The following is a 26484-nucleotide window of genomic DNA, read 5'->3' as shown; positions in this document are numbered from 1 at the left end:
GATACGCCAGTTGCGCCCCTTTCTAGATCGGGACTCCCTACGCACAGTCACTCAGGCACTCGTCACTTCCCGCCTGGACTACTGCAATGCTCTCTACATGGGGCTCCCCCTGGGGTGCACCCGGAGGCTCCAGCTGGTCCAGAACGCGGCCGCGCGGGGGATTATGGGGGCGATGGGGCGCTCCCATGTGACACCTCTCCTGCGCGAGCTGCACTGGCTCCCGGTGGTCTTCCGAGTGCGCTTCAAGGTGTTGGTGACCACCTTTAAAGTGCTCTATGGCTCAGGGCCGGGGTATTTACAAGACCGCCTTCTGCCACCAATAGCCTCCCACCGGCCAGTACGCTCACACAGAGTAGACCTCCTCAGGGTGCCGTCCGCCAGACAATGTCGGCTGGCGACCCCCAGGGGGAGAGCCTTCTCTGTGGCGGCGCCCACCGTCTGGAACAACTTCCCCCCAGAGATACGTACAATAACAGGCCTCCGGATTTTTCGTCGAGCCCTGAAAACCCATTTATTTCAACTAGCTGGGCTGGCTTGAGTTAAATTTTAAACTGATTTTAAATTGGAATTGTTTTAATTACGGCCAAAATATTTAATTATTTGAAACAGTTTTTAGATTTTGTATGACTTGTTTTTACTTTGGCTGTTCACCGCCCTGAGTCCTATATTGGAGAAGGGCGGTATAGAAATTTAAATAAATAAATAAATAAATAAATAAATAAATAAATATGCCTCACAGCCCCAAAAATGGGGACCCAGGGGGCCTTTCAAGCCCTGATAGACTCAGGCTGCACCAGATGCTTAATTAACCTAACCACAGTCCTGAAACTGGGGATCAGAGCAAAAAGACTGACTCACCCAATCTGGTTCAAACAGGTTGATGGGTCCCTAATGGGGGGAGCCTATGCCATTCACCTGACTGAACCAGTGAGGCTAGAGCTAGCAGATCACTGGGAAGTAATTCGATTTGTAATAGCCCCCAAAATGACAGATCCAGTCATACTGGGACTCTCCTGGCTAGACAAGTGGGGACCAACCATCTGGTGGCAAGGGGGTACCCACAGACTGAGGACAAGGGGACCCCAACCCATCCCACACCAGTGAGCGGAAATACCGCCCATGCAGGGAACCCTCCAAAACAGCACACCAGAACAACTGGCAGCCACATCCGACAAAACCCCAGATCCCGAGGGAATATTAGGACCTTGCAGAAGTATTCAGCGAGGCCGAGTGCAACGTTCTGCCTCCCCACCGCGAGGCAGATTGCACCATCGAAATCATCCCTGGGGCAAAACTACCCAAGCCCAAACTGTATGCCATGACACCTCGGGAAATGCAAGAAATGTGCAACTACATAGACAAAAACCTAGAAAGGGGGTTCATCGAGCCAGCCAAACCACTGGTCGCAGCGCCAGTCCTCTTCAAAGAAAAAAAAGATGGGACTATGAGATTGTCTGTCGACTTTTGAGATATCAATGCAGTGTGTGTACACAACCTATATTCCCTCCCCCTCATGAAGAACATGATATCTTACCTGGCCAAAGGAAAAGTCTTCACCAAACTAGACCTCAGAGAAGCATACTACCAAGTACGCATCAGGGAGGGAGATGAATGGAAAACAGCATTCAACTGTCCCCTAGGTAGCTTCCAATTCAAGGTGATGCCTTTCGGACTGCAGGGAGCCCCAGCTGTGTTCATGCAATTAATAAATGAGGTGCTGCATGAGCATCTCTACAATCGGGTTCTCGTCTACCTAGATGATATCCTCATTTACACTGAGACCATGGATGACCACATATCTCTTGTCCGCCAGGTACTGGGAAAACTTCTGGCAGCCAACCTGTATGTCAAGCTGTCAAAATGTGAGTCCACCATGCACGGCTAGACTACCTGGGTTATCAAGTGTCAAATGAGGGAATAGAGATGGATCCAGCCAAAGTGCAAGCAGTCCTAGGCTGGCAACCCCCTCACACCCGTAGACAGCTACAAAGCTTCCTAGGGTTCGCAAACTTCTACAGGCAATTCATCCCCTCCTTTGCAAAGATTGCCAAATCCACGATGGACCTCCTAAAGACAGGGAGCCAAGGAACAAAACCCCGCCTGGGTCAACCTCTACAGTGGGACCTAACCTGTCAAGAGGCATTTGAAACACTAAAAGAAATGTTTGCGAAGGAACCGGTGTTGAAGCATCCTGACCCCGAACAACCCTTCGTCATCCAAGCAGATGCCAGCGACGTGGCAGTTGGAGCAGTGCTACTCCAAAGAAACAGTCAAGGAAATCTACAACCCTGCGCCTACACCTCCCGCAAGCTCACAGACACAGAAAGATGATGGGCAGCATGGGAAAAGGAGGCATTTGCGGTGAGATGGGCACTGCTAACCTGGCAACACCTGCTGGAAGGGGGTTAGAAACCATTCGAAGTCTGGACTGACCACAAAAACCTGGAGGCTCTCAGGACCCTGCGAAAACTATCGCCCAAACAAGTCCGTTGGGCTCAGTACTTCAACCGTTTTGACTTCGTGCTAAAGCACATTCCAGGGGGGAGGAACTTTCTAGCCGATGCCCTCTCCCGCATGCCCCAGTACAAATGTGAGCGGAAGCAGATAGTGGATGCCATTGTTCCCTTTACCCAAATAGCGGGCCAAGTAACCACCAGATGATGCCACGACCGGCACGACCAACCAACAAGCGATCTAATGGCAAAACTCAAAACTGAACTGCTGGCAGACCCCTGGTTCCGAGACAATCAACACATCCTGACAAAAAGGGATGACCTCGCCTGGAAGGGGACAAAGTTCTATGTCCCGGAATCCCTACGTACCCTGATCCTCCAGAGGAGCCACAACATTAAAGTGGCAGGCCACTTCAGATTCCTAAAGACTTTACACTTAGCACGGAGGCAGTTCTGGTGGCCCAGCATAAAGAAAGACGTGGACAGTTATGTGAAAAGTTGTACCATCTGCGCCATGATGAAGAAATGACCAGGAAAACCCCCTGGACTGCTACAATCAGTAGCAGAGCCTACAAGACCATGGGAGGAGATGCAATGGACTTTACAGTGGAGTTGCCGAAAAGTGGGGGAAACACGGTGATCTGGACTGTAATAGATTTATTTTCCAAACAGGCACACTTCATACCCTGCAGCGGACTACCCTCAGCCCACCAGTTGGCCAAACTGTTCCTGAAACACATCTACTGCCTCCATGGAGTACCAAGAAGAATTATCTCTGACAGACGGGCCCAGTTCACGGCTAAGTTCTGGAGGGAGTTCCTACGGTCCATTGGGTCATCCCAGGGCCTTAGCTCAGCCTTTCATTGAAGCACCAATGGGGGGGCGGCAGAGAGACTGAATGCTATGGTAGAGCAGTACCTGAGGTGCTACGTGAACTATCAGCACGTAGCAGCAGTCCAATTGGGCAGACTTCCTGTCTTTCGCTGAGGTTGTGTATAATAATGCTGTTCACAGTAGCATGGAGCTAACCCCGTTCAAGGTAGTGAGTGGCATGGACTTCGTCCCAATGCCTGAGTACCCAAGGGAACCCTCCTCCTCAGTCAGCTTGACCAATTGGATGGCGACACTGAAAGCAACCTGGGAGAATGTCAAGAAAGCGCTAGCTAAAGCGGCACAAACCTACAAGAAACAGGCAGACAAACACCGAGCTCCCCAAAGGCCATTTCAATTGGGGGAGAAGGTTTACCATTCCACAAAATATTTGAGGTTAAAACTCCCTAGCAAGAAATTGGGGCCAAAGTTTATGGGACCATTCCCCATAGTAAAGATAATCAACTCGGTCACGGTGCAATTGAAGTTGCCCCGACTGCTAGGGAAGATACACCCGGCATTCCATAGTAGCTTCTTAAAACCCGTGGTCGGATCGGCCCTGAGGCCACTACTCTGTGAGCCCCCAGACCCCGTGGTCATACGGGGCCAGACCCATTATGAGGTGCAGCAAATCCTCAATTCGAGGTGGCACAGGAGACAATCCAATATTTAATCAAGTGGAAGGGTTACCCCTTATCAGAGGCATCTTGAGTAAAGAGTTGAAACATCCAGGCTGATCGCCTGATAGCCAAATTTCATGTGGAAAATCCAAACAAGCCAGGTGGGGGGTCACATCCCTAAACTCTACATCTGTACTAAAATTGTTTTGCTTTGTGCAGGTCACCCTTGGGAAGTGAGGGGAGCCGAATGTCAACTTGCAAAGTTTTCAAGTTGCCATGAGCAGGAGGGAGGGAGAACTGATAGAGCTAATTGATTTCCCTAACAAAAGCTACATTCCATACATGCTTTCTTCTGCAATTAAAAGAAGGGTGTTGGATTTCACAACCAGCCAAAGTGGGTAATTGGAGAATGTGATTTATGACACGGTCAGGGAGGAGGGGAAAGACAGGGTCATAGGGGAACGTAAATCTACGTGGGATTAGTTCTAACTGCATCCGAATATTGCTGAAATGGTGCTCCTAATAAATGACTGTATTTCTTTTAAAGTTTGGCTCATGGCTCATGAATTAATTAGGGCATCTTTCAGAAACTTCACACTTCACTAGTATCGCTTATGATAACTGTAAAACCTGTTCCCTCTAGAGGCCTGGCAGTAGCCCCCCTTAGTTTTTTGCAAGGAAATGAAACAAATTTGTTCTTCCACTCTGCCTGAAGGGAGACATTATAATGGCTTTTAATAAATGGATTTTATAGGAATTGTATTAGTAATTTTGTTGTTGTTTTACTGTAATTGCAGTGCTGTTTTATTGCAATGAGACTTTGTTGAGAGTGGGGCAGTTAGAAAGTCTAGAAATGGTGAGAAGCAAGGAAGGAAAAGAAAGAGAAAGGAAGGAAGGAAGGAAGGAAGGAAGGAAGGAAGGAAGGAAGAGGGGATTAGACAAGTCTTCAGGAAACTTACTTTGCAAAATCTAGGAATTTCATTTTTTAAAATCTAGGAATTTCCTTCCTATGGGAAGGAAATTAAACAAATAATATTTATGTAAAATATCAGATTGCGAAACGTTTCTTTCCAGCAGTGCCAAAAATGCACACCTCTTTTCCATAAAAATTAGGGTGTTTTTAGCTTGTACTTATGATTTTGTTTATTGTTTTTCATTAAGATTGAAGATTATTTTGTTTTAAAAATAAACAAAATGGACAGGTACAGTATATGTGATACTTTGCTCAATAGTAGTAACTGTGAGAGGGATCTTGGAGTCTAGTGAACAGCCATTTAAATATGAGCCAGCAGTGTGCAGCAGGTGCCAAAAAACCCAACAGAGTTCTAGGCTGCATAAACAGAGGGATAGAATCAAGATCATGTGAAGTGTTAATAACACTTTATAATGCCTTGGTAAGGCCACACTTAGAATACTGCATTCGGTTTTGGTCGCCACAATGTAAAAAAGATGTTAAGACTCTAGAAAGAGTGCAGAGAAGAGCAACAAAGATGGTTAGGGGACTGGAGGCTAAAACATGAAGAACGGTTGCAGGAACTGGGTATGTTTAGTTTAATGAAAAGGACTAGGGGAGACATGATAGCAGTGTTCCAATATCGCAGGGGCTGCCAGAAAGAAGAGGGAGCCAAGCTATTCTCCAAAGCACCAGAGGGTAGGACAAGAAGCAATGGGTGGAAACTAATCAAGGAGAGAAGCAACTTAGAACTAAGGAGAAATTTCCTGACAGTTAAAACAATTAATCAGTGGAACAACTGAGAACTTGGGAATGTGGGCATAGGTGTGCATGTGCTTGCCGTAGAGATCCTGAAAAGCTCTAAGAAGAATTGTCAGGTCCGAATAGATTTCAAAAGATTAGAAATGGCGCCACAGGCGGGGAATTTTGCTTAGTGTTAAAAAATGGGGAAAGAACGGGCGAGGCATTTAAGCACAACACTTTGAGGCTCGTCCAGTACACCTCACAGAGCTGTTGTGTGGCTTGAGCACATTTAGTCTTCAAAGCCCTTTTAAGCAATTGCGTCCCGGGACGTTTGCATTTCCAAATGCTTTAGACTGCAGGGAATCAACTCGAGAGGCTGCGCGAAGCCCTCTTTCGGATACCTGGCAGATACCTCCCTGCCGACGTCTTTAATTGCCAAACTTTCGGCGCAGCTTCTTTTTTAAGCACATGCCTTCTGCTCTCTTACTTCCCGTCCTATGAAAGCTGCTGCTTCGGGTGTTGGAAGCAAAGCCGGACAGCGGAGCGCAGAGAAAGCTGGGCCATCCCTCAACCAATCTGAAGCCCGCGCCAAGACGGGGTCGGAGAAGCAAGGCATTCTTCGGGCAGCGCGGAATAGCGTCCCCCCACCAAGCCCAGGTGTGCCCGGACCCTCTTCCGAGGAGAGGGGGTAACGCCGAGCGGAGTCCTCGCTTGGCACGGGGAGGGGGGGGCGCCTCTCTCCCGGGCCCGTGCGCGCGCGCGCCCGCCTGCGCGGTCTCTCCTTTTCTCCATCTCCCGCTCTGCCTCTCTCCCTGCATCTTTAGGCTCGGTCCTCGCAGGGGCTCCCGTGTGGCCGGGAAGTGATCCTCTGCTGCCGCCGCCGCTTTCCAACTCAGGTGGAGAGCTCGCATCCTAGCAGCTGACCCCCCCCCGCCTCTCCCTCTCCAGCGGCAGCGGCGCTTCCCAGCCAGTCGCTTACCCCGCCTCCCTTCCTCCCCGCCTGCCCCCGCCTTGCGCTGCTTACTTTGCAGGGCGCAGAGCCCCCAGCCCATGTGCTCGCTCGGCGCTCCCCTCCTGCGGGCCTCGTCTCTAGCCCCGGCCAGCAGGCACGATGTCCAGTGTGTCGCACGATCCCTTCTACTCCTCGCCCTTCGGCCCCTTCTACCGGCGCCATACGCCCTACATGGTGCAGCCTGAGTACCGAATCTACGAGATGAACAAGCGGCTGCAGGCTCGTTCCGAGGTGAGTGCGCGCAGCCAGGCCAGCCGCTGCGCCTTGGACCGGCTCACCTCCCGTCTTTGGCCCGGTGCACTGCAACTCCACGCCGCCTGGAAGACCGGGAGGTGGGCGGGGGGCGCACTTCCCGCCTAGGTTCGCTCTCTTTCTTGGGCACTTATGCATCGTCGCAAGATTTCAGCGGCGGGGTTGTGGGGTGTTCAGTTGCTTGTCTGCGACCCCCCGCCAACCCACCCGCGCTCACCAGTTGCGTGATTTGGAAGGCGACTTGGCCAACTTGCTGCCGGAGGTTGCGGCGGAGGAGCAGAAATGGCCCCGTAAAGGGTGGCCACCCCCCACCCCCCACTTCTGTTTTGGAGGATCTGATGTGCGAGGGTATCTTTCCCTCGAGGCTCACCCAACACGATTCTCCCTGCTGGTCCCAGAGCAGAAACGGGTGTCCTGGATGGTTCTTGTTTTTAGGTCAAGTTGCTCTTGCGCGCAGGGCAAGGAAGCCGTTACTCCCAGGGCGGAACTAGTCCTTTCCGGAATTCAATAGCTCAGTTACTTTTCTGTTCCTTTCCAAGTTTTCTCTTGGAGGTTGAAGTTACATTTTTGAGGCTGGGGAATGGCTGCCTTGCAAAAGGAGGTTTGGTTAGGTTGGCGAAGGCGGGGAAGGGACTCCGAGTTGTCGAACCAGAAGCTGCTTTGCGGGTTAGGAGATCAAGATGTGACCTCCTTTCTGGCTGATTTCTAAGGACAATGGCTTAGATTTCCAGACACTAAACTGGGTTTGTGGGTTTGTTTCCTTTCCAACCGTCGTTGTAGTTTCTGTTTAGATTTGGGGGGTTGGTGTCAGCTTTCACAGAAGTTGAAAGAAAGTTGAGGTCCTGATGGCTTGCAATCGCAAATGCGTGTGCTCTGATAGTCATTCCATTTCCTCAACATTTTGGAAAATCCTGCTTTCCTGAAATATTTGATAATAAGGGAAGGTAATGAAGCCTGGCATAGCTGCTGATACTTTTCTGCAAATTTTTACTAGCAGTTCCTAGATTCTCCTTCCACTAGTTTAAGCTTGCAAATTAAATTTTGTGAATTTTGCAACTGATATTTTCCATGATTACAAGTTGTTTCTTTTGGAGATCGCTTTCATTTTACACTAAAAAAAGTTTTGAAAATATATTTACAAAGATTGAAGCTTATTAGCTTGAATTGATAAGATTCTAGTTTTATAGTCTGGTTACCTATTGCCGTCACCTGGTGTGCCTGGTTCTTAGGAAGGACAATGCTAAGATATTCTCTTGAGTTTTGCAGACTTCTTTAAAACTTTGATGGCTTCAAAACTACCTATTTCTGAATTTTTTAAATTTATTTATTTATTTATTTATTTATTTATTTATTTATTTATTTATTTATTTATTTATTTATTTATTTATTATATTTATATACCGCCCTTCTCCCAAAGGACTCAGGGCGGTGAACAGCCAAGATCAAATACATAAATATAAAAATTAAAAACAATTTAAAACCAGATTAAATACTTTGGCCCACAATTAAAAACATCCCATTAAAATCCAATTTAAAATTTAAAACCGTTAAAATTAGGCTAGCCTGGCTTGCTGGAATAACAAAGTCTTCAGGGCATGGCAGAAGGTTTGCAAGTCCGGGATCCTCCGTACCTCCGGGGGCAGCTCGTTCCAGAGGGCAGGAGCCCCCACTGAGAAGGCTCTCCCCCGGGGGGGGTCGCCAGTTGACATTGTCTGACCGACGGCACCCTGAGGAACCCCGCCCTGTGGGAGCGTACTGGCTGGTGGGAGGCTGTCGGTAACAGAAGGCGGTCCCGTAAATACCCAGGTCCTAAGCCATGGAGCGCTTTAAAGATGTTAATCAACACCTTGAATCGCACCCAGAAGACCACTGGGAGCCAATGCAGCTCGTGCAGGAGAGGAGTTACATGGGAGCGCCCTGCTGCTCCCAGAATCACCCGCACGGCCGCATTTTGGACCAGCTGGAGCCTCCGGATGCTCTTTAAGGGGAGCCCCTTGTAGAGAGCATTGCAGTAGTCCAGTCGGGAAGTGACGAGGGCATGAGTGACTGTGCGCAGAGAGTCTCGATCCAGAAAGGGATTAGGTGAACCTGATAAAAAGCCCCCCTGGCCACAGCCGTCATATGCTCTTCTAAAGACAGCCATGCATCCAGGAGGACACCCAAGTTGCGAGCCCTCTCCATGGGGGCCAAAGACTCGCCCCCAATAGCAGGGATGGCACCAGCTGGCTATATCGGGATGCCGGAAGCCACAGCCACTCAGTTTTGGAGGGGTTGAGTCGGAGTCTGTTTCTCCCCATCCAGACCCGCACGGCCTCCAAGCACTGGGACATCACTTCAAGGGCATCATTGGGGTGGTCTGGGGTGGAGATGTACAGCTGAGTGTCATCAGCGTACTGATGGAACTGCACCCCAAAACCACGGATGATCTCACCCAGCGGCTTCACATAAATGTTGAACAGAAGGGGTGAGAGGACTGACCACCACTAGTTCTGCTCTTGTACACATTCCAGTATAGAGGGAAAATAATGTTCCATCAGCATGTCATCTTCATAAAGAATGGATCTTCACCACAAAAAATTATCAGATGTAGGAGCTTGGGTTCACTGCTCCATTATCTATAAATGGGTTTACTTACAGTCTGTCACAGGATTTCTTATTATAATCAGGTGTTAAAGGTATGAATAGAATTGAACCATTTGTTATTAACATTCTACATTTGGTAGTGAGTCTTCATAATTACATGTAGCAATATGTTTCAGCAGTCGGTGATTTCTAAACATGTCAATTTATATTAACCAATGGCATCCAAAGATCGGGACTGGTCACATATTTTCTGACTAACTAATGTTATTAATAGGCATTAGAAAGCCTTTGACATTCATTGTGCCACAAATGATGACATTTGTTAGTCTGAAAAGTGTGATCAGCCTCCTGATTTTTGAGAACTTTCTAAACAAAAGTTTGTCAAAGTATTAGTTGTCATCTCAGACAACTTGGCAATTTTGGATGACAATGTGAGATTTATTTATTATTTATTAGTTTGATTTATATAAATCATTTATATGATTTAAAATATAAAGATATTTATATTTTATATAAATATATCATATTTATATGATTTATATTTTATATGAGATACTTGTATTAAACATGAATATGTGTGTACTTTTATTATAAATATTTTCATACAGCATCTTAACTTTTGTGAACTTGTCAATGATCTTGAGTACTATCATTTCAGCAATTGCTTGAATTTGTGAAGAATTGATTTCAGTCCTGGAAGGTCATTTCATGCCAGAACACATGGTATATGATGGTGCCTTAGAACATGTGCGGAATCATAACAATTAGCTTTATTTTTTCGTTTCCATAACATCTAAATACCTCCTTACAGGACTAATGTATCAGACACCATTGAGATGGATTTCTTAAATTCCTAGTGATCTGGGATGGGGTATTTTTCCAACAGTTAGCATCCTCTGTTACCTGTCTACCTCTTAGCTTCTGAACTACCTGGCTATCATTTCTTTTCTAAGAAGAATAACAATCAGAGTTGGGTTCTCTTCTATACAAAGCATCTTTGCCAGCATTCACATAATACGTTTCTATGCTTTAGTTCTCCAGATTTCTAAGATGTTAAATGAGTAATTCTAAAACACTTTGACATTTGGATGATTAGTTGAATGGAAATGTTGACCAACAGTTATTGAGCTATTGTCATTTAGTAACTGAAAAGGTGAAATAATGAATTAGATGATGTTGGGTTATTTACTAAGATGTGTGCAAAAAGAAAGGTGGAGCTTTGATCACACAGTCAATGCTGCCATCAGACTTTGTTGAACTCTTCTCTCCCTTCAGCTGTCCCTGGTTGTATCCATCACAAACATAGAAAATGGTCTGCAATGAACCTTTGTTCTCTCCATTTCACCTTTTCTTTCCTTTAAACCCATGATGGCGAACCTATGGCACGCATCTCTGTGGGCATGCGCACTGTCACCAGCTGCTCTTCTGGTTTCCAGTGCTGGCCAGCTGGTATTTGCGGGTTCCGGAGCACCGAAAAATGGCCTGAAAATGTCCCCCAAAAGCAGCCAAAAAACGGGCCTTTTTCGGGCTGTTTTCCGGCCATTTTTGTCCCTGAAAAACGGCCTGAAAAACGGCCAAAAAACCAGGCATGCATGCTTCGGCCAGCTGGTCTTTGGGTTTCTGGCACTCAGGTGCGTGCACATGCACGTGTGTTCTGGTTTGGGCACTCAGTGCCCAAATGTTCTCCATCACTGCTCTAAACTAAGTATGGGAGCAATCACACTTCTATGTTTTGAAGAGTCATGTTAGTGATCACAAGATCCTGTTTGGTCTAATGGTTAAAGCACCAAGCTAGAAAGCAGGTGACCACTTTCAAATCCCACCTTAGCCATGAAAGCCAGCTGGGTCACCTCGGGCCAGTCACTTTCTCACCTCACCTCAAAGGGTTGTTACTGTAGGAAAATAAAAGGAGGAAGGTGTGCTGCATATGTTTGCAAATTAAAATATGCAGAAAATAAGGTAAGAGAACACCTGTCACTTGTAGATGGCTTCAGATCATTGGGTCCTGATGGACTGCATCCCAGAGTTCTGAAGGAAATGGCAATGTAATTTCAGAACTCTCGGCTCCCCTAGGACTGTGTCCACGCTCAAAGAACACGCTTAAAGCCAAGCTGGTGTATCTTCATTTAATCGTGGCAATCAGCGCTTACAGAAACCGGAATGCAAAGCATAGCAAAACAAAGATGTAACTGTCACGCCCTTGCAAGCGAGTCCTTATATAGTTCCTTCCAGATTACATTCAGCTGGAAGGTCTCGTACTTCCTCATTTCCTTCGGACGTACTGGGATGCCGTCACTTTTCTAGAGTGTTCTCAGAGTGGTAAGCTAATCCCACGCGACCCCATAAGGCACCCGTGCACATAAACGCCTACTCGGAAGCCTATTCCATCACCATCACCCATGTGGCTCAACCCCCCCCTTCCATCTGGGTATCCATGTTCTGCCGATGCATGGACACGATGTTGAGTGCTTCTTGACGCTCGACAGGCGGCTCCCCCTACCAGGCGTCCGTCTAAGAGGAGGAGACAAAAAGAGATGATATTAATGGTCAGGTAAGGGATGTGGTTTCTGGGGGTTTGCTTTGTGGAACTTTCTCAGTAATCTTGGGGCGTTTATGTCTTTTACAGGTACCCAGGATGCTTCACTATCAGGATACCCTGTCCAGCGAACTAAATAGTATAACTGGCCTCTACGTAGTTTGGAATCTATGATGTCTTGTATTTCATAGTGGGCACCGGTTACCGGGCCAGGAGGTGGTTTTGGTGTTGTAGTGGGTGTAGTGGCCGGTTTTAACAAACTAGAGTGGAATACCGGATGGGTCTTTCCCAATAAGGGGGGTAGTTTTAGCATGAATGTTACGGGGTTAATTACTCTAATGATAGGAAATGGGCCTATATATTTGGGTCCTAGCTTTTTACTTGGTAATCGTAGCTTTAAGTATTTTGTTGACAAATAAACCAGGTCTCCGATCTGAAAAGGTGGACATGTAGCCCTCCTTTTGTCTGCCTGGAGCTTGTATTCATCGGCTGCCCGTGTCAAAGCGGTTTTCACGTGAGGCCACACAGCATTCACGTTAGTAGCCCAGTCGTTGGGAGTCATAGGTTTTTGGAGGGAAAGGTCTAACTCCGGGATAGCAGGGAAGTCCCTCCCCATGACTACCCGGAACGGTGTAAATCCGGTACTCCGATGTACTGCGTTATTGTATGCCGTTTCAGCAAATAGAAGGTAATCAACCCAATCGTTTTGTTGGTAGGTAACGTAGGAGCGTAAGTATCGTTCTACCATGGCATTTGTGCGTTCAGCAACACCGTTCGTACTAGGGTGATAGGCTGAACTAAGGCCCTGGCAATGGCTCGACAAGAACCATTGAAACAAGTCTCACAGTTCTCAGATCACCGGGGAACTACCTGAGGACTGGAAAAGTGCTGATGTGGTCCCCAACTTCAAAAAAAAAAAAAAAAAAAAAACCCGGAGAAAAAACAAATCCAGGAAATTACAGATCAATCAGTCTGACATCAATACCTGGAAAAATAATCAAGCAACAAATCTGCAAACCTCTAGAAGCAATCAAGGTTATAGCCAGTAGTCAACATGGGTTCGTCAAAACCAGATCATGCCAAATAAATTTTATTTCATTCTTTGACAAAGTGACCAAATTAGTAGATCAGTGAAATGCTGTGGACATAGAATACTTAAATTTTAGTAAAGCATTTGATAAAGTAGACCACAACCGACTTCTTGGCAATCTAGTAAAATGTGGGATAGAAAGTACCTCCACCAAGTGAGTTTGTAACTGACTGACAAATCATACTCAATGTGTAGTCCTCAATGGAACTACACATGGAGGGAAGTAAGCAGTGGGATACCCCAAGTTTCCATTTTAGGCCCAATAGTCTTCAATATTTTAATAAATGATCTAAATGAAGGGGAATTTATGAAATTTGCAGACAACACTAAGTTGGCAGAAATAGCCAAAGACAAGCTCAAGATCCAAAAATATCTTGACAGACTTGTGAGGACCAGCTTCTCCTCCCCCTTCTAAGAAAGTACAAACTATTGAGAACTTTGTATTTCAAAAGGAGTCTTATTGAAAGGGATGAAAGCAAGTCAAAACTCAAAGCAGGCTCTGGGGTCCCTCAGGGCATGCAGTTCAGGATAAAGGAAATTATCCTCCTCCCCACCTTCCAATGTGGATTCCGACCAATCCGTTGGTGTGAATACGAATTGCACCAGCCTCTCTGAGAAACAGATACGAAGAGCTGCTTAGGGTCATCTTTCAATCCACCCGTTCCCCCCCACCTTCCCTTTCCCAAGGTGTGAGAATTCTCCAGGCATTCCTGGTGCCAGGAAACGGTTATAAATCAGGGTAAAGTTTATACAAAGAGGGCCAGACAGGAAATAGGATACTTAGGATACATAGGAAAAGAACTAAACGTGACAACTCCAAATCCCCCCCCCCCTCCTTCTTCCACGAAGAATGGCAGATACACGGATCTGACAAGACTTGAACACTGGGTCCAATCTAACAAAATGAAATTCAACATAGATAAAAGTTAGGTTTTATACTTAGGCAAAAAAACAACAACTGTATAGGTATAGGCTAGGTGAAACTTGGCTTAACTGTGAGAAGGATCTTGGAGTCCTAGTGGACAATCATAAATAAGAGCCAACAATGTGTGACAGCAGCCCAAAAACACAATGCAATCCTAAACTGCATTAATAGAGGGATAGAATCAGATAACGTGACATTCTAGTACAGCTTTACTTAGTAAGACCACGCTTGGAATACTGCATTCAGTTCTGGTCACCACAATCCAAAAAAGATGTTGAGACTCTGGAAAAAGTGCAGAGAAGAACAACAAAAATGATTAGGGGGCTGGAGCCTAAAACATACCAAGAACGGTTACAGGAATTGGGTATGTCTAGTCTAATGAAAAGGACTATGGGTGATGGCACTGTTCCAATATTTGAGGGGCTCCTACAAAGATGAGGGGGGGTCAAACTACTTTCCAGCACACCAAAAGGCAAGACAAGAAACAATGGTTGGAAACTAACCAACAAGAGAAGCAACCTAGAACTAAGGAGAAACTTCTTAACAATGAGAACCATCAACCAAGCTTGCCTTCAGAAGTTCAGAGCTCCATCACTGGAGGCTTTCAAAAAGAGCCTGGACAATCATTTGTCTGAAATGAGTTATTTGTAAAAATAGTAAAGGTGGGAATGAATGAATGAATGAATGAATGAATGAATGAATGAATGAATGAATGAATGAATGAATATGTACAATACTTAAACCCTAACTGTGTAGGCAGTCATAACTACCTTCTTCCAAAATGCTTCAACTTTTCAGGTGGCTTACTGGGCCTATCCATGCAAGTTTCTTCACGTAATTTTCTGCAGTTTTTCCAACTCTCTGATTTTGCTACAGCCCTGGTATTTCCAGGTTTACCAAGTAGGGCTGATCCTACGTAGCTTCAGCACTGGTTGAGTAATTGCTGATCCTGCCAAAGGAAGTCTGGAATACATGACACATACAGTTCTTGGAAATCTCAAAAGCACCAGATAAATATGAAAGGTCAAATCTTACTAATCGGCAAAAACAAAATCATAGTAATCTTGTGATGATAGAAAAAGTTCCCTGAACTCCATTTTTGGGGCTCTTGTTTCCTGTCTAGCACTAATGGTGTTTCCTTCAAGGATGTGGTGCTACCTTTAACAGTATCAAACTTACCAATAGTAGCATTGAGCTGGATTGACACTTTTTGAGATTTCGGTAAATGACCAGTAAATGTATAAAATCCAAGGTTTATATTTTTTCCCTCAAATATTCCTTTTTTTTTTTTTGTAAATATTTTTTTTTCAAATATAAACATAAAATATAACTTTCAAGAACAGAGTCTCGATCCGGTCATAGTTGGTTACCACACTTACATTCCTTTAACAAGCTCCATTCACAATTTCCCATTACATCTTTTACGGATAAAAATTCAAAACATAAAAGAACAAATTTTAACATAAAGTCTAGCATCTTCATCTAAACAAATCCATTATATCAATACAATTTTAATTTCAAATTAACTTTCACTCATTTTTATATCTATATATCAATCCTGATTATATCTTCTTGTTCTTCACCTTGTATCTTTTACCATCAATGTCAAAATAATTTTTAACAATATTCTAACCTCTTATTCTAATGATTTACCTTACAATTTTATCACCACAAATCTTAATTTCAAATTCAATACAACTCCATTTTTATTACACTTTATAAAACAAAATTCTATCTAATTCTTAATCTCTTGACCCTTTTCCTCGAATCTTAATATCTTAAACTTTATCAATTTATCCTTGATTTTATCCCACTTATCATCTATTACACTTTTCATGTTACACAGGTTTATCACAAAAACATGTTTTATTTAAACTAATTTCCAGCATATTTTCTTCCATACCTCCCTCTATTGTTTGGCTGCTTTCCAGCATATTATGTTTGGCTGATTCCCAGCATAGTCTCCTCCAGAGCACCAACTATTTTTGGCTAATTTCCAGTATAGTCTCCTCCAAGTCTACCACCATTATTGGCTGATTTCCAGCATATTATGTTTGGCTGATTTCCAGCATAGTCTCCTCCTAAACTCCCTCCATTGTTTGGCTGATTTCCAGCATAATCTCCAACTCCCCTCCTATTTGCTTGACTGATTTCCAGCATTTTATTGGCTGATTTCCAGCATATTATGTTTGGCTGATTTCCAGCATAGTCTCCTCCAACTCTCCTGTAAGCGTTTGGCTGATTCTCAGCATTTTAACTAGTTTCCAATGTATTTCCTCCGAGTCTCAAGCTCTTATCTAGTTGGTATCCATCCCTCTTATTTTAATTTTCTCTTACAATATGATTATCTATTTTGTGTCAGTTTCCCAGCATGCTCTTTCAAATTAATTCTCAATATATTTCATAATAATCATCATTTCCAGCATATATTAAATTAAATCACAATTTGTTGCTGTGTATCTTATAGTTTGTTCAATAAAACCTTAGTCAAGCGTAATCACCAATCTAGCATTTGTTTGCAAATTAAAATTAAAACATATTACATCAAGCAGTAAATTTTCTTAAAGTTGTTTCACATTAATATATACTCTTCTTTATTGTTTTTAATCACCTATATATCATCCTCTATTTTAGTTGCCATCTCTTATTTTCTATTTTTATTACTCCAAAAACCCTCCTGTTTTTTTTTTATTGCAAAAGTTTTACAATTAGATTTTCACCCCTTTTTTTCGCCCCCCCACCTCCCTCCCCAAACCCTCCCTAACCCTCCCCCCCCAGACTTCCCTATTATATACTCATAACTAGTAACACTAGTAAACAAGCTTAAACCCATCCCTCCCCCTGTATAATTTTTCCTCTTTATCTCTTTACATTAAAATATTTCTAATACATTAAAATATTTCTAATACATTATTTTCAAATAAAAGCTATTTGATACTTTCTAGTTTGGTATTTGTTCTGAACATATTCTATCCACCTTTTCCATTCCCATTCATAAGTCTCTTGTGAACAGTCTTTTAAATATGCTGAAATCTTCGCCATCTCAGCAAAACTAGCCATCTTCAAAGTCCATTCCTCGATAGTGGGTAAAGCTTCATTCTTCCAATATTTACCTATCAACAATCTTGCTGCTGTTATCATATACAATATCAGTTTTATCTCACCCCGTGTAAAACCCTTAACTATACCCAATAAAAACAACTGTGGAGAAAATTGAATTTTTTTCCTCAAAACATTCTGCATGACCCACCAAATTTTTATCCAAAAAGCCTTAACTTTCCTACAGGTCCACCAAACATGATAATACGTGGCATCTAAACATTCACATCTCCAACATTTTGGCTGAACATTAGGGTACATACATGACAACTTTTTGGGATCTAAATGCCATCTATAAAACATTTTATAAAAATTTTCTCTCAGGTTTTGCGACTGTGTAAATTTAACATTCTGAACCCAAATTTTTTCCCATGTTTCCAGCATCACTGTTTCTTCAAAATTCGGTGCCCACTTAATCATACAGTCTTTAACTAATTCAGTTTCTGAATCTCTTTCTAGCAAAACATTATAAAGCCTTTTGATATGCATTGGACCTTTCTCTCTTATATGTCTAACCAATTCTTCCTCATGCAACATAATACCAGTTTTTTGGTCCTCTTTCCATCTCAATTGTAATTGATTATATTGTAACCAAGTTAGATTAAGCCCTTCATCCAACAGTGTCTGTAATGTCTTCAGCTGCCATCTGCCTGCATCTGTAAAAAGAACCTCTTTGTATAAAAACCCCCCGAGTGACATTATATTTGTATTCCACAAAGTATGACCAAGATCCAGCCATAGCGGTATTTTGTAATCCCATTTGAGTCGGTGCTTCTTCCAAACTCTCATCAAAGAGTCTCTAAGTATATGACTTTTAAATACTTTATCAACTTTGTCATCGTAGAATAAGTAGGCATGCCATCCAAGTTCAAGGTCAAAACTTTCTGCTTTCAATATTCCAGTCTTTTTACTTCCAAACCAATCACTTGTTAAAGTTAAAGCTGCTGCATCATAATATAACTGTAGGTTTGGGAGTTTAAGACCTCCTCTTTCTGGAACATCTTGCATAATTTTCAATTTCACTCTCGGCTTCTTCTCGTTCCAGACAAACTTATTCACACCAGACTGCCAAACTTTCAGTTGTTTATCACTTTTAAGCACCGGAATCATTTGAAACAAAAACAGAAATCTTGGCAAAATGTTCATCTTAACTGCTGCTATTCTTCCAAGTAGAGACAGTTGCAGCTTTTTCCAAGTCTCCATATCCTTCTGAACCTCTCGCCACAACACCTCATAATTATTTTGAAACAATTTCATGTTTAATTCTGCAACCTGAACTCCAAGATATTTTACCTTAGGTACAATTTCAAAACCTGCCCTCCTTTCAAGCTCATGTTTACGATCTTGTGTCATATTTTTAACTATCATTTTAGTCTTTTTTGAATTCAGTCTAAAACCTGAAACTCTACCATAGTCTTGTATAATGTCGTTCATCAGGATTGTTGATTCCATTGGTTGTGATAGGGTAACAACCAGATCATCTGCAAATGCCTTTATTCTATAATCCTCTTGCCTTATCGTTATGCCTTTCAAGATATTAGAGTCCCTCCTGTTTTTATCCAAAAATCATATATACCTTTAGGCTTTTAAACTTTACATTTCAATTTAGTTACATTTCAATTTATCTACTTTATTTTTTCCTTTTCTTCCTTTTTCTATCTGTCCATAAATGTTCCATTTCAAAGTTCATCTGTTCAAATTAAAAAATTCTGTATGTCCCTTTAATGCTTTATAATGTCTGTTCCATGTGTGATGCATCAACTTCCTGTCTTTTGTTCCTACGCCACACCTAATTTCTTTTGCTAAGCTTGTTAATTTTCATTGTCAAATGTCCAAAATATTCCTTCTTTCTTCTTAAAATCATCCAGGACAGAATAGGGATCTCCAAATTTCATAGATCTAATGTTATTTTCAAAGTAATCCAAGGTAAAAAGCCATTTAAAAGTTTCTTTTCCAAACAGAAAGGGAAATCTCTTCAATCCACTCTCCTGCTTAGTCACCGCAGACTCCATGGCAATTATGTAGCCATCCATCTGTCTTTCTTCATTAACTTTCAAAGGTGTAAACTCCCAGAGATACATTTCTCCAATCCACTCCAAATAAAAGAAAAATCACTTTTCTAAGTTGTTAAAAGCCAATTCTTCCAAGCCAAATTTACTAAAGCAAGGTCTGTCTTGGGTCTTTATTTCCATTTCCCCCCCAATTTTAATCTTCAAGCCCCACAGATCTGTAGCCACTATTTAAAGTTTGGGGTCTTATTTTTTTTTAAAAAAATCCAAATAATCATGTTGTTTTGCCTGAGTTGGTGTCACTCACCCGGCTTCGAGATACTCGCTCTTTCTTCATCTTCTCTCCTGCACGATCTTGTGTGCCGGTCTGCCGCGGCTTTGTGGCAGCCGCCATGGCTGCCTACCCCCACCGCCGATTTCGAGGATTCCCTCTGGCCTCGGAGGAACTTGCCTGTTCCTCTTGGCACACCGAAGCGCTCCTCTTCACCCCCCATCCCTGCAAGTTGGGGGTCGGTCTGAAGACCGATTGGACGGTAGTTTGTCAGTTGGGGTTTTCGCTGGCTCGTTAGAGCCTGCTATTTCCCCGACTGTAGCGCCACGGCTCCAGACCGGAAGTCCCTCAAATATTCCTTGAGGAGTCTGAATATGGACTAAGTTTCCAGTTCTGAAATATATAATAATATTGACAGAATTTAGAAAAGTTTAATCACAGGTAGGTAGGCATATTAAGTGAAGGGTTTGGATTTGCATTAGCAGAGCCATAACAAATGTAGGAAATTTGCTTCTAATGATTTTAAACTAGAACAAAAAGATCCTTAGAGATAATCAAGACCCTTTAAGGTGGCAGCACTTTTTAAGAAGAGAAATGGATCTTTGATTTGAAGGTCCAGAGCACAGACAAAAATTACTATGCTGCTAATAAAAAGCAACCAGCATCAATGAAAAAAAATAGTATACATTTTTTTCCAAATACTTTGTTAAATTCAGATAGGTTTGTTAAAAAACCTATCTGAAAAAGAAATGGGGAGGAAAAGATAAAAACGAAACATTAAGAATTTTCATTTGCTGATTCTTGATTGTAAAGTAGTAGTTTGTTCTGAATGGAACTGAATTTCTTTTCTTTGGTCTTTGTACTCTTAAATATAAGCTCAATCATGATGTATTTCAGTACTGTTTCAACACTCAAGGCAGCAGCCAAAAGAGTGTGGTTGCAGTCCTGCCCTTGTTATGTGCACCACACCTAAACCCCACCCTTTTTAGCTACCTCATACAAACCCTCATTTGTGGATAGCCCCACTAAGAGCCAGGTTCTGGGTCTATGAACATGAGTGCTTGGGTATGTGTTTTATCTTTTACAAAGATAAAAGACAAGTATGAAAATAAAGAAAAAAAATGCAGAAATCAGTACAGTAAAAGAAAAAAGATTATTCAATTAACAAGAGTCAGGAAAAGGAAATGATGTCTGATCTCAGCAGTTACAAACTTAGACCTCTCCTATCAATGTTACAAATACTCCTTCAGTCCCTTATTTAATCCTTTTTCAGGCATCAAATCCACAAATTGTTTCATTCTTTTCCATTTTCAGCAAAATGTCCATAAAAGTTTTCCAGACTTTTATGAAAGTTCTTATTGTTATTTTTTTCCTGATGAACCAGGTCAGTTCTTCTTCTGCCAGTTCTGACATCCTTGCAATCTATTCCTCCACTGTGGGTGTTTCAGTACATCTGCATCTTGAACAGGACACTGGGCAGACTAAAAATGGAGGGGTAGCATTTTGCCGATGTGTGAGGGAGGAAATGCAGCTAGAGGTCTTGCACACCTACTTCCCTGCATTCTTGCTAATCTCCAGGTGTTCATTGAGATATCATGACTAAACCTGGTCTTGTGTGGGCTTCAGTGATGTGCTGCTCCTGTGCAATACAAACATTGCACAATCAGGTCCCAGATTCTGGAGAGAGCTGTATGTAGTGCATCTCCTCTTCAGCATTTCCATGTGCTGGACTTAGTGTGCAGGGACTGGAAGTGTTCCTGGTGTTTGTTTACCTGAAGGATTGCAAAGACATTATCACCACTGGTGGAAGTGGACCCTTTCTAGAGTCCAAAGCGTAATTATTTTTCCCAGCAGCCTTGCTTTTTGACATTAAAAAAAATTAGAAAGAAATTACTAGGCAATTTGTACAGGTAGTCCTCAACTTATGACTGGTCGCTCAGTGACTAAAGTTATTACAGACGGCAAAAATTACTTACGACTTGATTTTGAAGTTACAATGGCTGATACCCTTCCCCTATGGTCAATGATCAGATTTTGGGTATTTGACAACTGGCATAGATTCTGTGTGGAGATGGGACAGAGTTCCAGAAGGACATCCATCATTGCAGCCCTCCACTGATTTGGGTTTTATGACAGAATGGCTACACGGAAACCTCTCCTTAATGCAAAACATACAAAAGCCCACTTGGAGTTTGGAAAAAAAGGACTCTCAGATAGTGATGAACAAAATTCTCTGGTCTGATGAAACCAAGATTGAACTGTTTGGCCTCAATTTTAAAAGTTATGTCTGGAGGAAACCAGGCATCGTTCATCACCTGCCCAATACCATCCCAACAGGGAACCATGATGGTGGCAGCATCATGCTGGGGGGTGGGTGGGTGGGGTTTCAGCACCAGGGATAGCCAAGACAACACAGGAGTGGCTTAGGGACAACTCTGAATGTCCTAGAGTGGCCCAGCCAGAGTCCTTACTATCCATGGTCATGTCCTCATTATTTCTTTGCAGCAAGAAATGTTTTGAAAAGCAGAGAGAGTTGCAGGGCATGTTTTAAAGGGTAGCCTTTGAATGGATGATTGTGATCACCATATTAACATTTTTTGCCCCCACCCCTGCCAATTCCTTCTAGGATTTGCAGGGAAAGGTGTGGCCTGTGGAAGAAACTGACTTCATAGTGCAGTATTACCCACATCAGATGCACATCTCTGTTTTCCCATACTACTGAAAGAACATTTAATTTTCCTTTTTAATTTTATTCAGCCTGATTTAATACTGCTTTGGTTGTGTTTTACATTCATATCATTTTTTGTCAGATAGACTTGTTCCTTTGTATTGATAGCCATCTGCAAATATTTTATATAGTATAGAGATTACAATATACCAATAAATCAAGACTTTTTGGGGAGAATTTTTTAAAAAAGGGAATTACAGCAGCCATCTTGAAGAAGATAGTAGAATATCATTTCAATACATCAGTTGGTAGATGAGTGTGATGATGGTTGTGTTCCAAGGGGGATGATATGAGATTTATCTCTGGCCCTTGAACACTGAAGGTTTCATTATTTTCTTTCTGAGTTCAATATCAACATCTGGGGTTCCCAAACTGTCCATGCAGCCAGGTCATTCTCGGCAAAATTTAATTTAATTTAATTTAAAATTTAATTTTTGTAATTTTGTTTCTCCACATAATTGATCTTATTGGCATGATTTTATTTAGGTCTCTTTTTATTCTTTTCTAAACTGTTCCGGTTCCTCTGTGAGAAAAAATGAGAGCGGGATAAATATACTGCTACAGCTCTTAATTATCTTCATAGCAACAAATAGTGATAAAAATTCAGATTGTAGAGGACTGGATCTAATGTTTCTGTGTTGTGAGCATGAATCTTGGGCTTTATTTTGCATGAGGTTTTTTACCTGAATGTGGAGGTGCCAAAAGACACTTGGTATTCACAGAGTGCATTTAAGGCCTGGCATTTAAAAAAACAAACAAACATTAAAAATAATCTATGACTGAAATCCTCATTGACATGTTGGCTGTTGAATACAGTATATTCAGTTGCTTGGAATTCCTTCTTGCTTTTGGTTCCCATTCTTGTGTCTGTGGTATTTTTTTCTCACTTTAATAACTTCAACGTCTAGCAACGTTAATAAATAAGGACTCCTGCTTTGGGCAGGAGGTTGGACTTGAAGACCTCCAAAGTCCCTTCCAGTCCTAGGATTCTACAAACTTAAGAACTTCCTGTTTCACAGGCAGGACAAACTTGAACATTTTACATACATGGTGAGATGAGAGGCTTTCTTGCCAATCCAGTGCGATCGGAAATTACTACTGGTATTATATTACCAAGGAGGGAGGGGGAAAATGTCTTTTATTTAGCTTTATTAGATTTGATCTGCCCTCTGATCCCTGGTATTCAACATTTTGTTTTAACACAGTAACCAAATCTCAGAGCATCACTATTCCACTCTTGTAGCAGGAACTGCTATACTTTAATTGTATTCAGGATCATAGGTACACACAGGTATGAAAAAGGATCAGAAAACACTGTGAATTCTGCCTTTTTTGTATTTCCATTTTTCCTGATTTTGAACACAAGTAGGATGTTTGTATGATGTCACATAATCTCTCTCAGCAGACATCTGAGATTGGAATGGGTTTATTCTTATACCGGTAGTACCAATCCAGTGGGATGAGAAATTACTACTGGTGTTATGTTCCCAAGAAGGGAGGGGGCAAATGTCTCTTACGTTGCTTCATTAGATTTTATCTGCCCTCTGATCCCTTGTATCCAACATTTTGTTTATTACAGTGATACATGGCTCAGGAATTCTGGGAACTGAAGTCCACAGGTCATAAAGTTGCTCACCCCTGTTTTAGAAGACTCTCCAAGGTTCCTACTAGCCCTATGATTCTATGATTCTATTTTATGATTTTATCATTCAACCCAACATAGATGGGCTCTCACCCAACATAAAGACAGAGGCACACACTTTTCCTTGTTTGCAGTTTTAACCATTTTGTTATTCATAACAGATTGAACCCTTTGTGATTGCAAACAATATTAAGTTGTTGATAAAAAGCACAGACCATTGTATACCAAGGACCTATTCTGCGCACCTAACATGCTAATACAACAATTTTAAACAATAAGCACCCTTCCTTCCCTTGCAGGGCTTATAAACCTGCTTCTTTATTGGGAAATAAAGAATATCTTTATTCTTTAATATCTGCAGTTGCTAATATGCAAATCAGCAGAGATCCTTAGGACTATGAACAGCAGAATGCATCATGTGTCTGAGGAGATTTTTGAAAGTACCAGTATATCAGGGGTGTTCAGTCCACATTCGGTGGACCACATGCAGCCCTGGACAACTAGTAATGCGGCCCCACAAGATTCCCCACCTCCAAATAACGGAAGTTTGTTATTCATATACATTAACTATATTCTATATTTTATATGTCACTCAAGACAATTCTTCACTTAATGTGGCCCAGGCAAGACAAAAGGTTGGATGTGCCTGGTCTATATGGTTAGACTTGATTTATATTTGAATGAGGCACCAGCAGGGAATTCCCAGGGGGCAGTCTAGATTGACAACTTGCAAAAACAAACTGGAGGAAGGCAACCACAAATCCCTTCTGTATTTTTTTTTAAATAAATTTTATTAAGTTTTCCAGGTTAAAATCAACATGAGACAAAAACATTGATTATACATAAAAACAAAAACCATACATTCCCCTCCCTCCCTCCCCCATTCATAACACTAAACATACAAACACGTCTATCCCGGCAGATAATATTCCTGCCCTCATTAATAAATAATTATGCCCACAACACAGAATAAAGTAAATAATCCCCAAATATGGTTTTCATACAATTATCTTTCAATCTAGATAAGTATATCTCTCCTCATATTGATTTAGGCCCTCACTTCATCTCAATCCTTTTATTCAACAACCGATACCAACTGTCCCAACTTTGAAAAAATTCAGAATCCTCTTTTTCTTTCAACATACATGTCATTCTGTCCACCTCAGCGCACTTTAATACTTTATTTATAATTTGGGCACTAGCCGGTATCTCTTTTTCTTTCCACTGTTGGGCGAACACTATTCTAGCTGTGACTAAAATATGTAGAGTGAGATACCATTTTTTCTTACTCAGCCCCTCTGGGCGAATACCTAGTAAATATATCTCAGGTTTCCATTGGAGGTCCACATTAGTAATTTCCTTAATCCAATTCCTAATCCTTCTCCAATACTTCTTTGCCATTATACAAGTCCACCATTGATGGAAATACGTACCTCTGGTTTTCTCACATTTCCAACATAACTTTGATGCACTTGGAAACATTTTAGTAATTCTTGCTGGTGGGAGGTGCTACTTATACAACATTTTATATATATTTTCCTTGAAAGACGTTGCCGTAGTCATTTTAATATTTCCCCCCCCCCCACATTTGTTGCCATTTTTCTAAAGGAATCGAGTACCCAAAATTCCTCCCCCAGACAATCATAGTATCTTTTACAACCTCCTCTCCTATCATTCGCTCAAGCAATTCTGCATACATTTTGGTTATGTATTTATGGTCCTCTCCCAATAGTATTTTATCAAAACTCTGTTCCATCACATATATCCCATAATTTTCTCTATCTCTCCTGTAACGAGATTGAACTGTAGCGTAGGTCCACCAATCTAGCCTGATTCCTTTATTAACCAAATCTCCCCTAGACCTTAATATCCCTTGGGCATCCACAAGATTTTTATATCTAAAAATATTATCCTGTTTAAGAGCTGTTGGGTATGTCATCGCTTCTGTTGCTGAGAATCAGGTTGGAATCTTAGTATAGAATTTTCCTCTGAATATATCCCAGGTTTCCAGCAATATTCGCCTTAGGTAATGTCTCTTAAAATACTTATACTGTTGCACTTTCTCTCTCCATAGCAGTGCATGCAAGCCGTGTTATAGGTCGTGCCCTTCTAAATCTATTAAAAACCTCCTTTTCAATAATACCCAACCCTTCATCCGGGCCAGCAATGAAGCTCGATAATATAGTTCCCAGCAGGGGAGGCCAAAGCCCCCCCTCTCTCTATGCTCTTGTAACATTTTGAGCTTCACCCTAGGCCTTTTCCCCTGCCAAATAAATTTCAGCACGACTCGATCCAGACCTTTAAAAAACCTTTTATCTAGCCTCGCCAGAGCTGATTGAAATAAAAATTTATTGAAATAAAATTTGCCATTTAGGCAAAACGTGTCTTAATTGCTGCTATCCATCCCATCAAGGACAATTGTAAATTTTTCCACTTTTCCAGGTCTCTTGCAGTCTGATCATATAATTTAACAAAATTATCTTCCTTAATTGTAAAGCGTTGGGCTGTTAGCCAAATTCCTAGATATTTAATTTTATTTACAATTTGAACATCCAATTTAGATTCTAATATATCCTTCTGCATCTTTGGAATATTTTTGACCAATATCTTGGTTTTATCCTTATTCATTTTTAACCCAGCCTCTCTACCATATTCTTCTATCATCAGCTTGGTCCGATAAATTCATATGGTGCCTCGC

General features: G+C 42.1%; 1 protein-coding gene across 2 annotated transcripts in view; it reads left to right on the top strand.

The window, feature by feature from the left end:
• The first annotated feature begins 6750 nt into the window (after positions 1 to 6750).
• Positions 6751 to 26484, top strand: part of LDB2 (LIM domain binding 2) — a 580079-nt gene continuing 560345 nt past the window's right edge. For both annotated transcript variants that reach the window (XM_070948509.1, XM_070948508.1), the window contains exon 1: positions 6751 to 6882. In XM_070948509.1, the coding sequence (XP_070804610.1) occupies positions 6751 to 6882 (132 nt within the window). The remainder of the gene's footprint in view (positions 6883 to 26484) is intronic.

This window comes from Pituophis catenifer, unplaced genomic scaffold, assembly GCF_029215685.1.
Source record: "Pituophis catenifer annectens isolate HBS135680 unplaced genomic scaffold, rPitCat1.0.hap2 SCAF_8, whole genome shotgun sequence".
Taxonomy (NCBI): domain Eukaryota; kingdom Metazoa; phylum Chordata; class Lepidosauria; order Squamata; family Colubridae; genus Pituophis; species Pituophis catenifer.
This window is presented reverse-complemented; position numbering and strand designations above follow the sequence as displayed.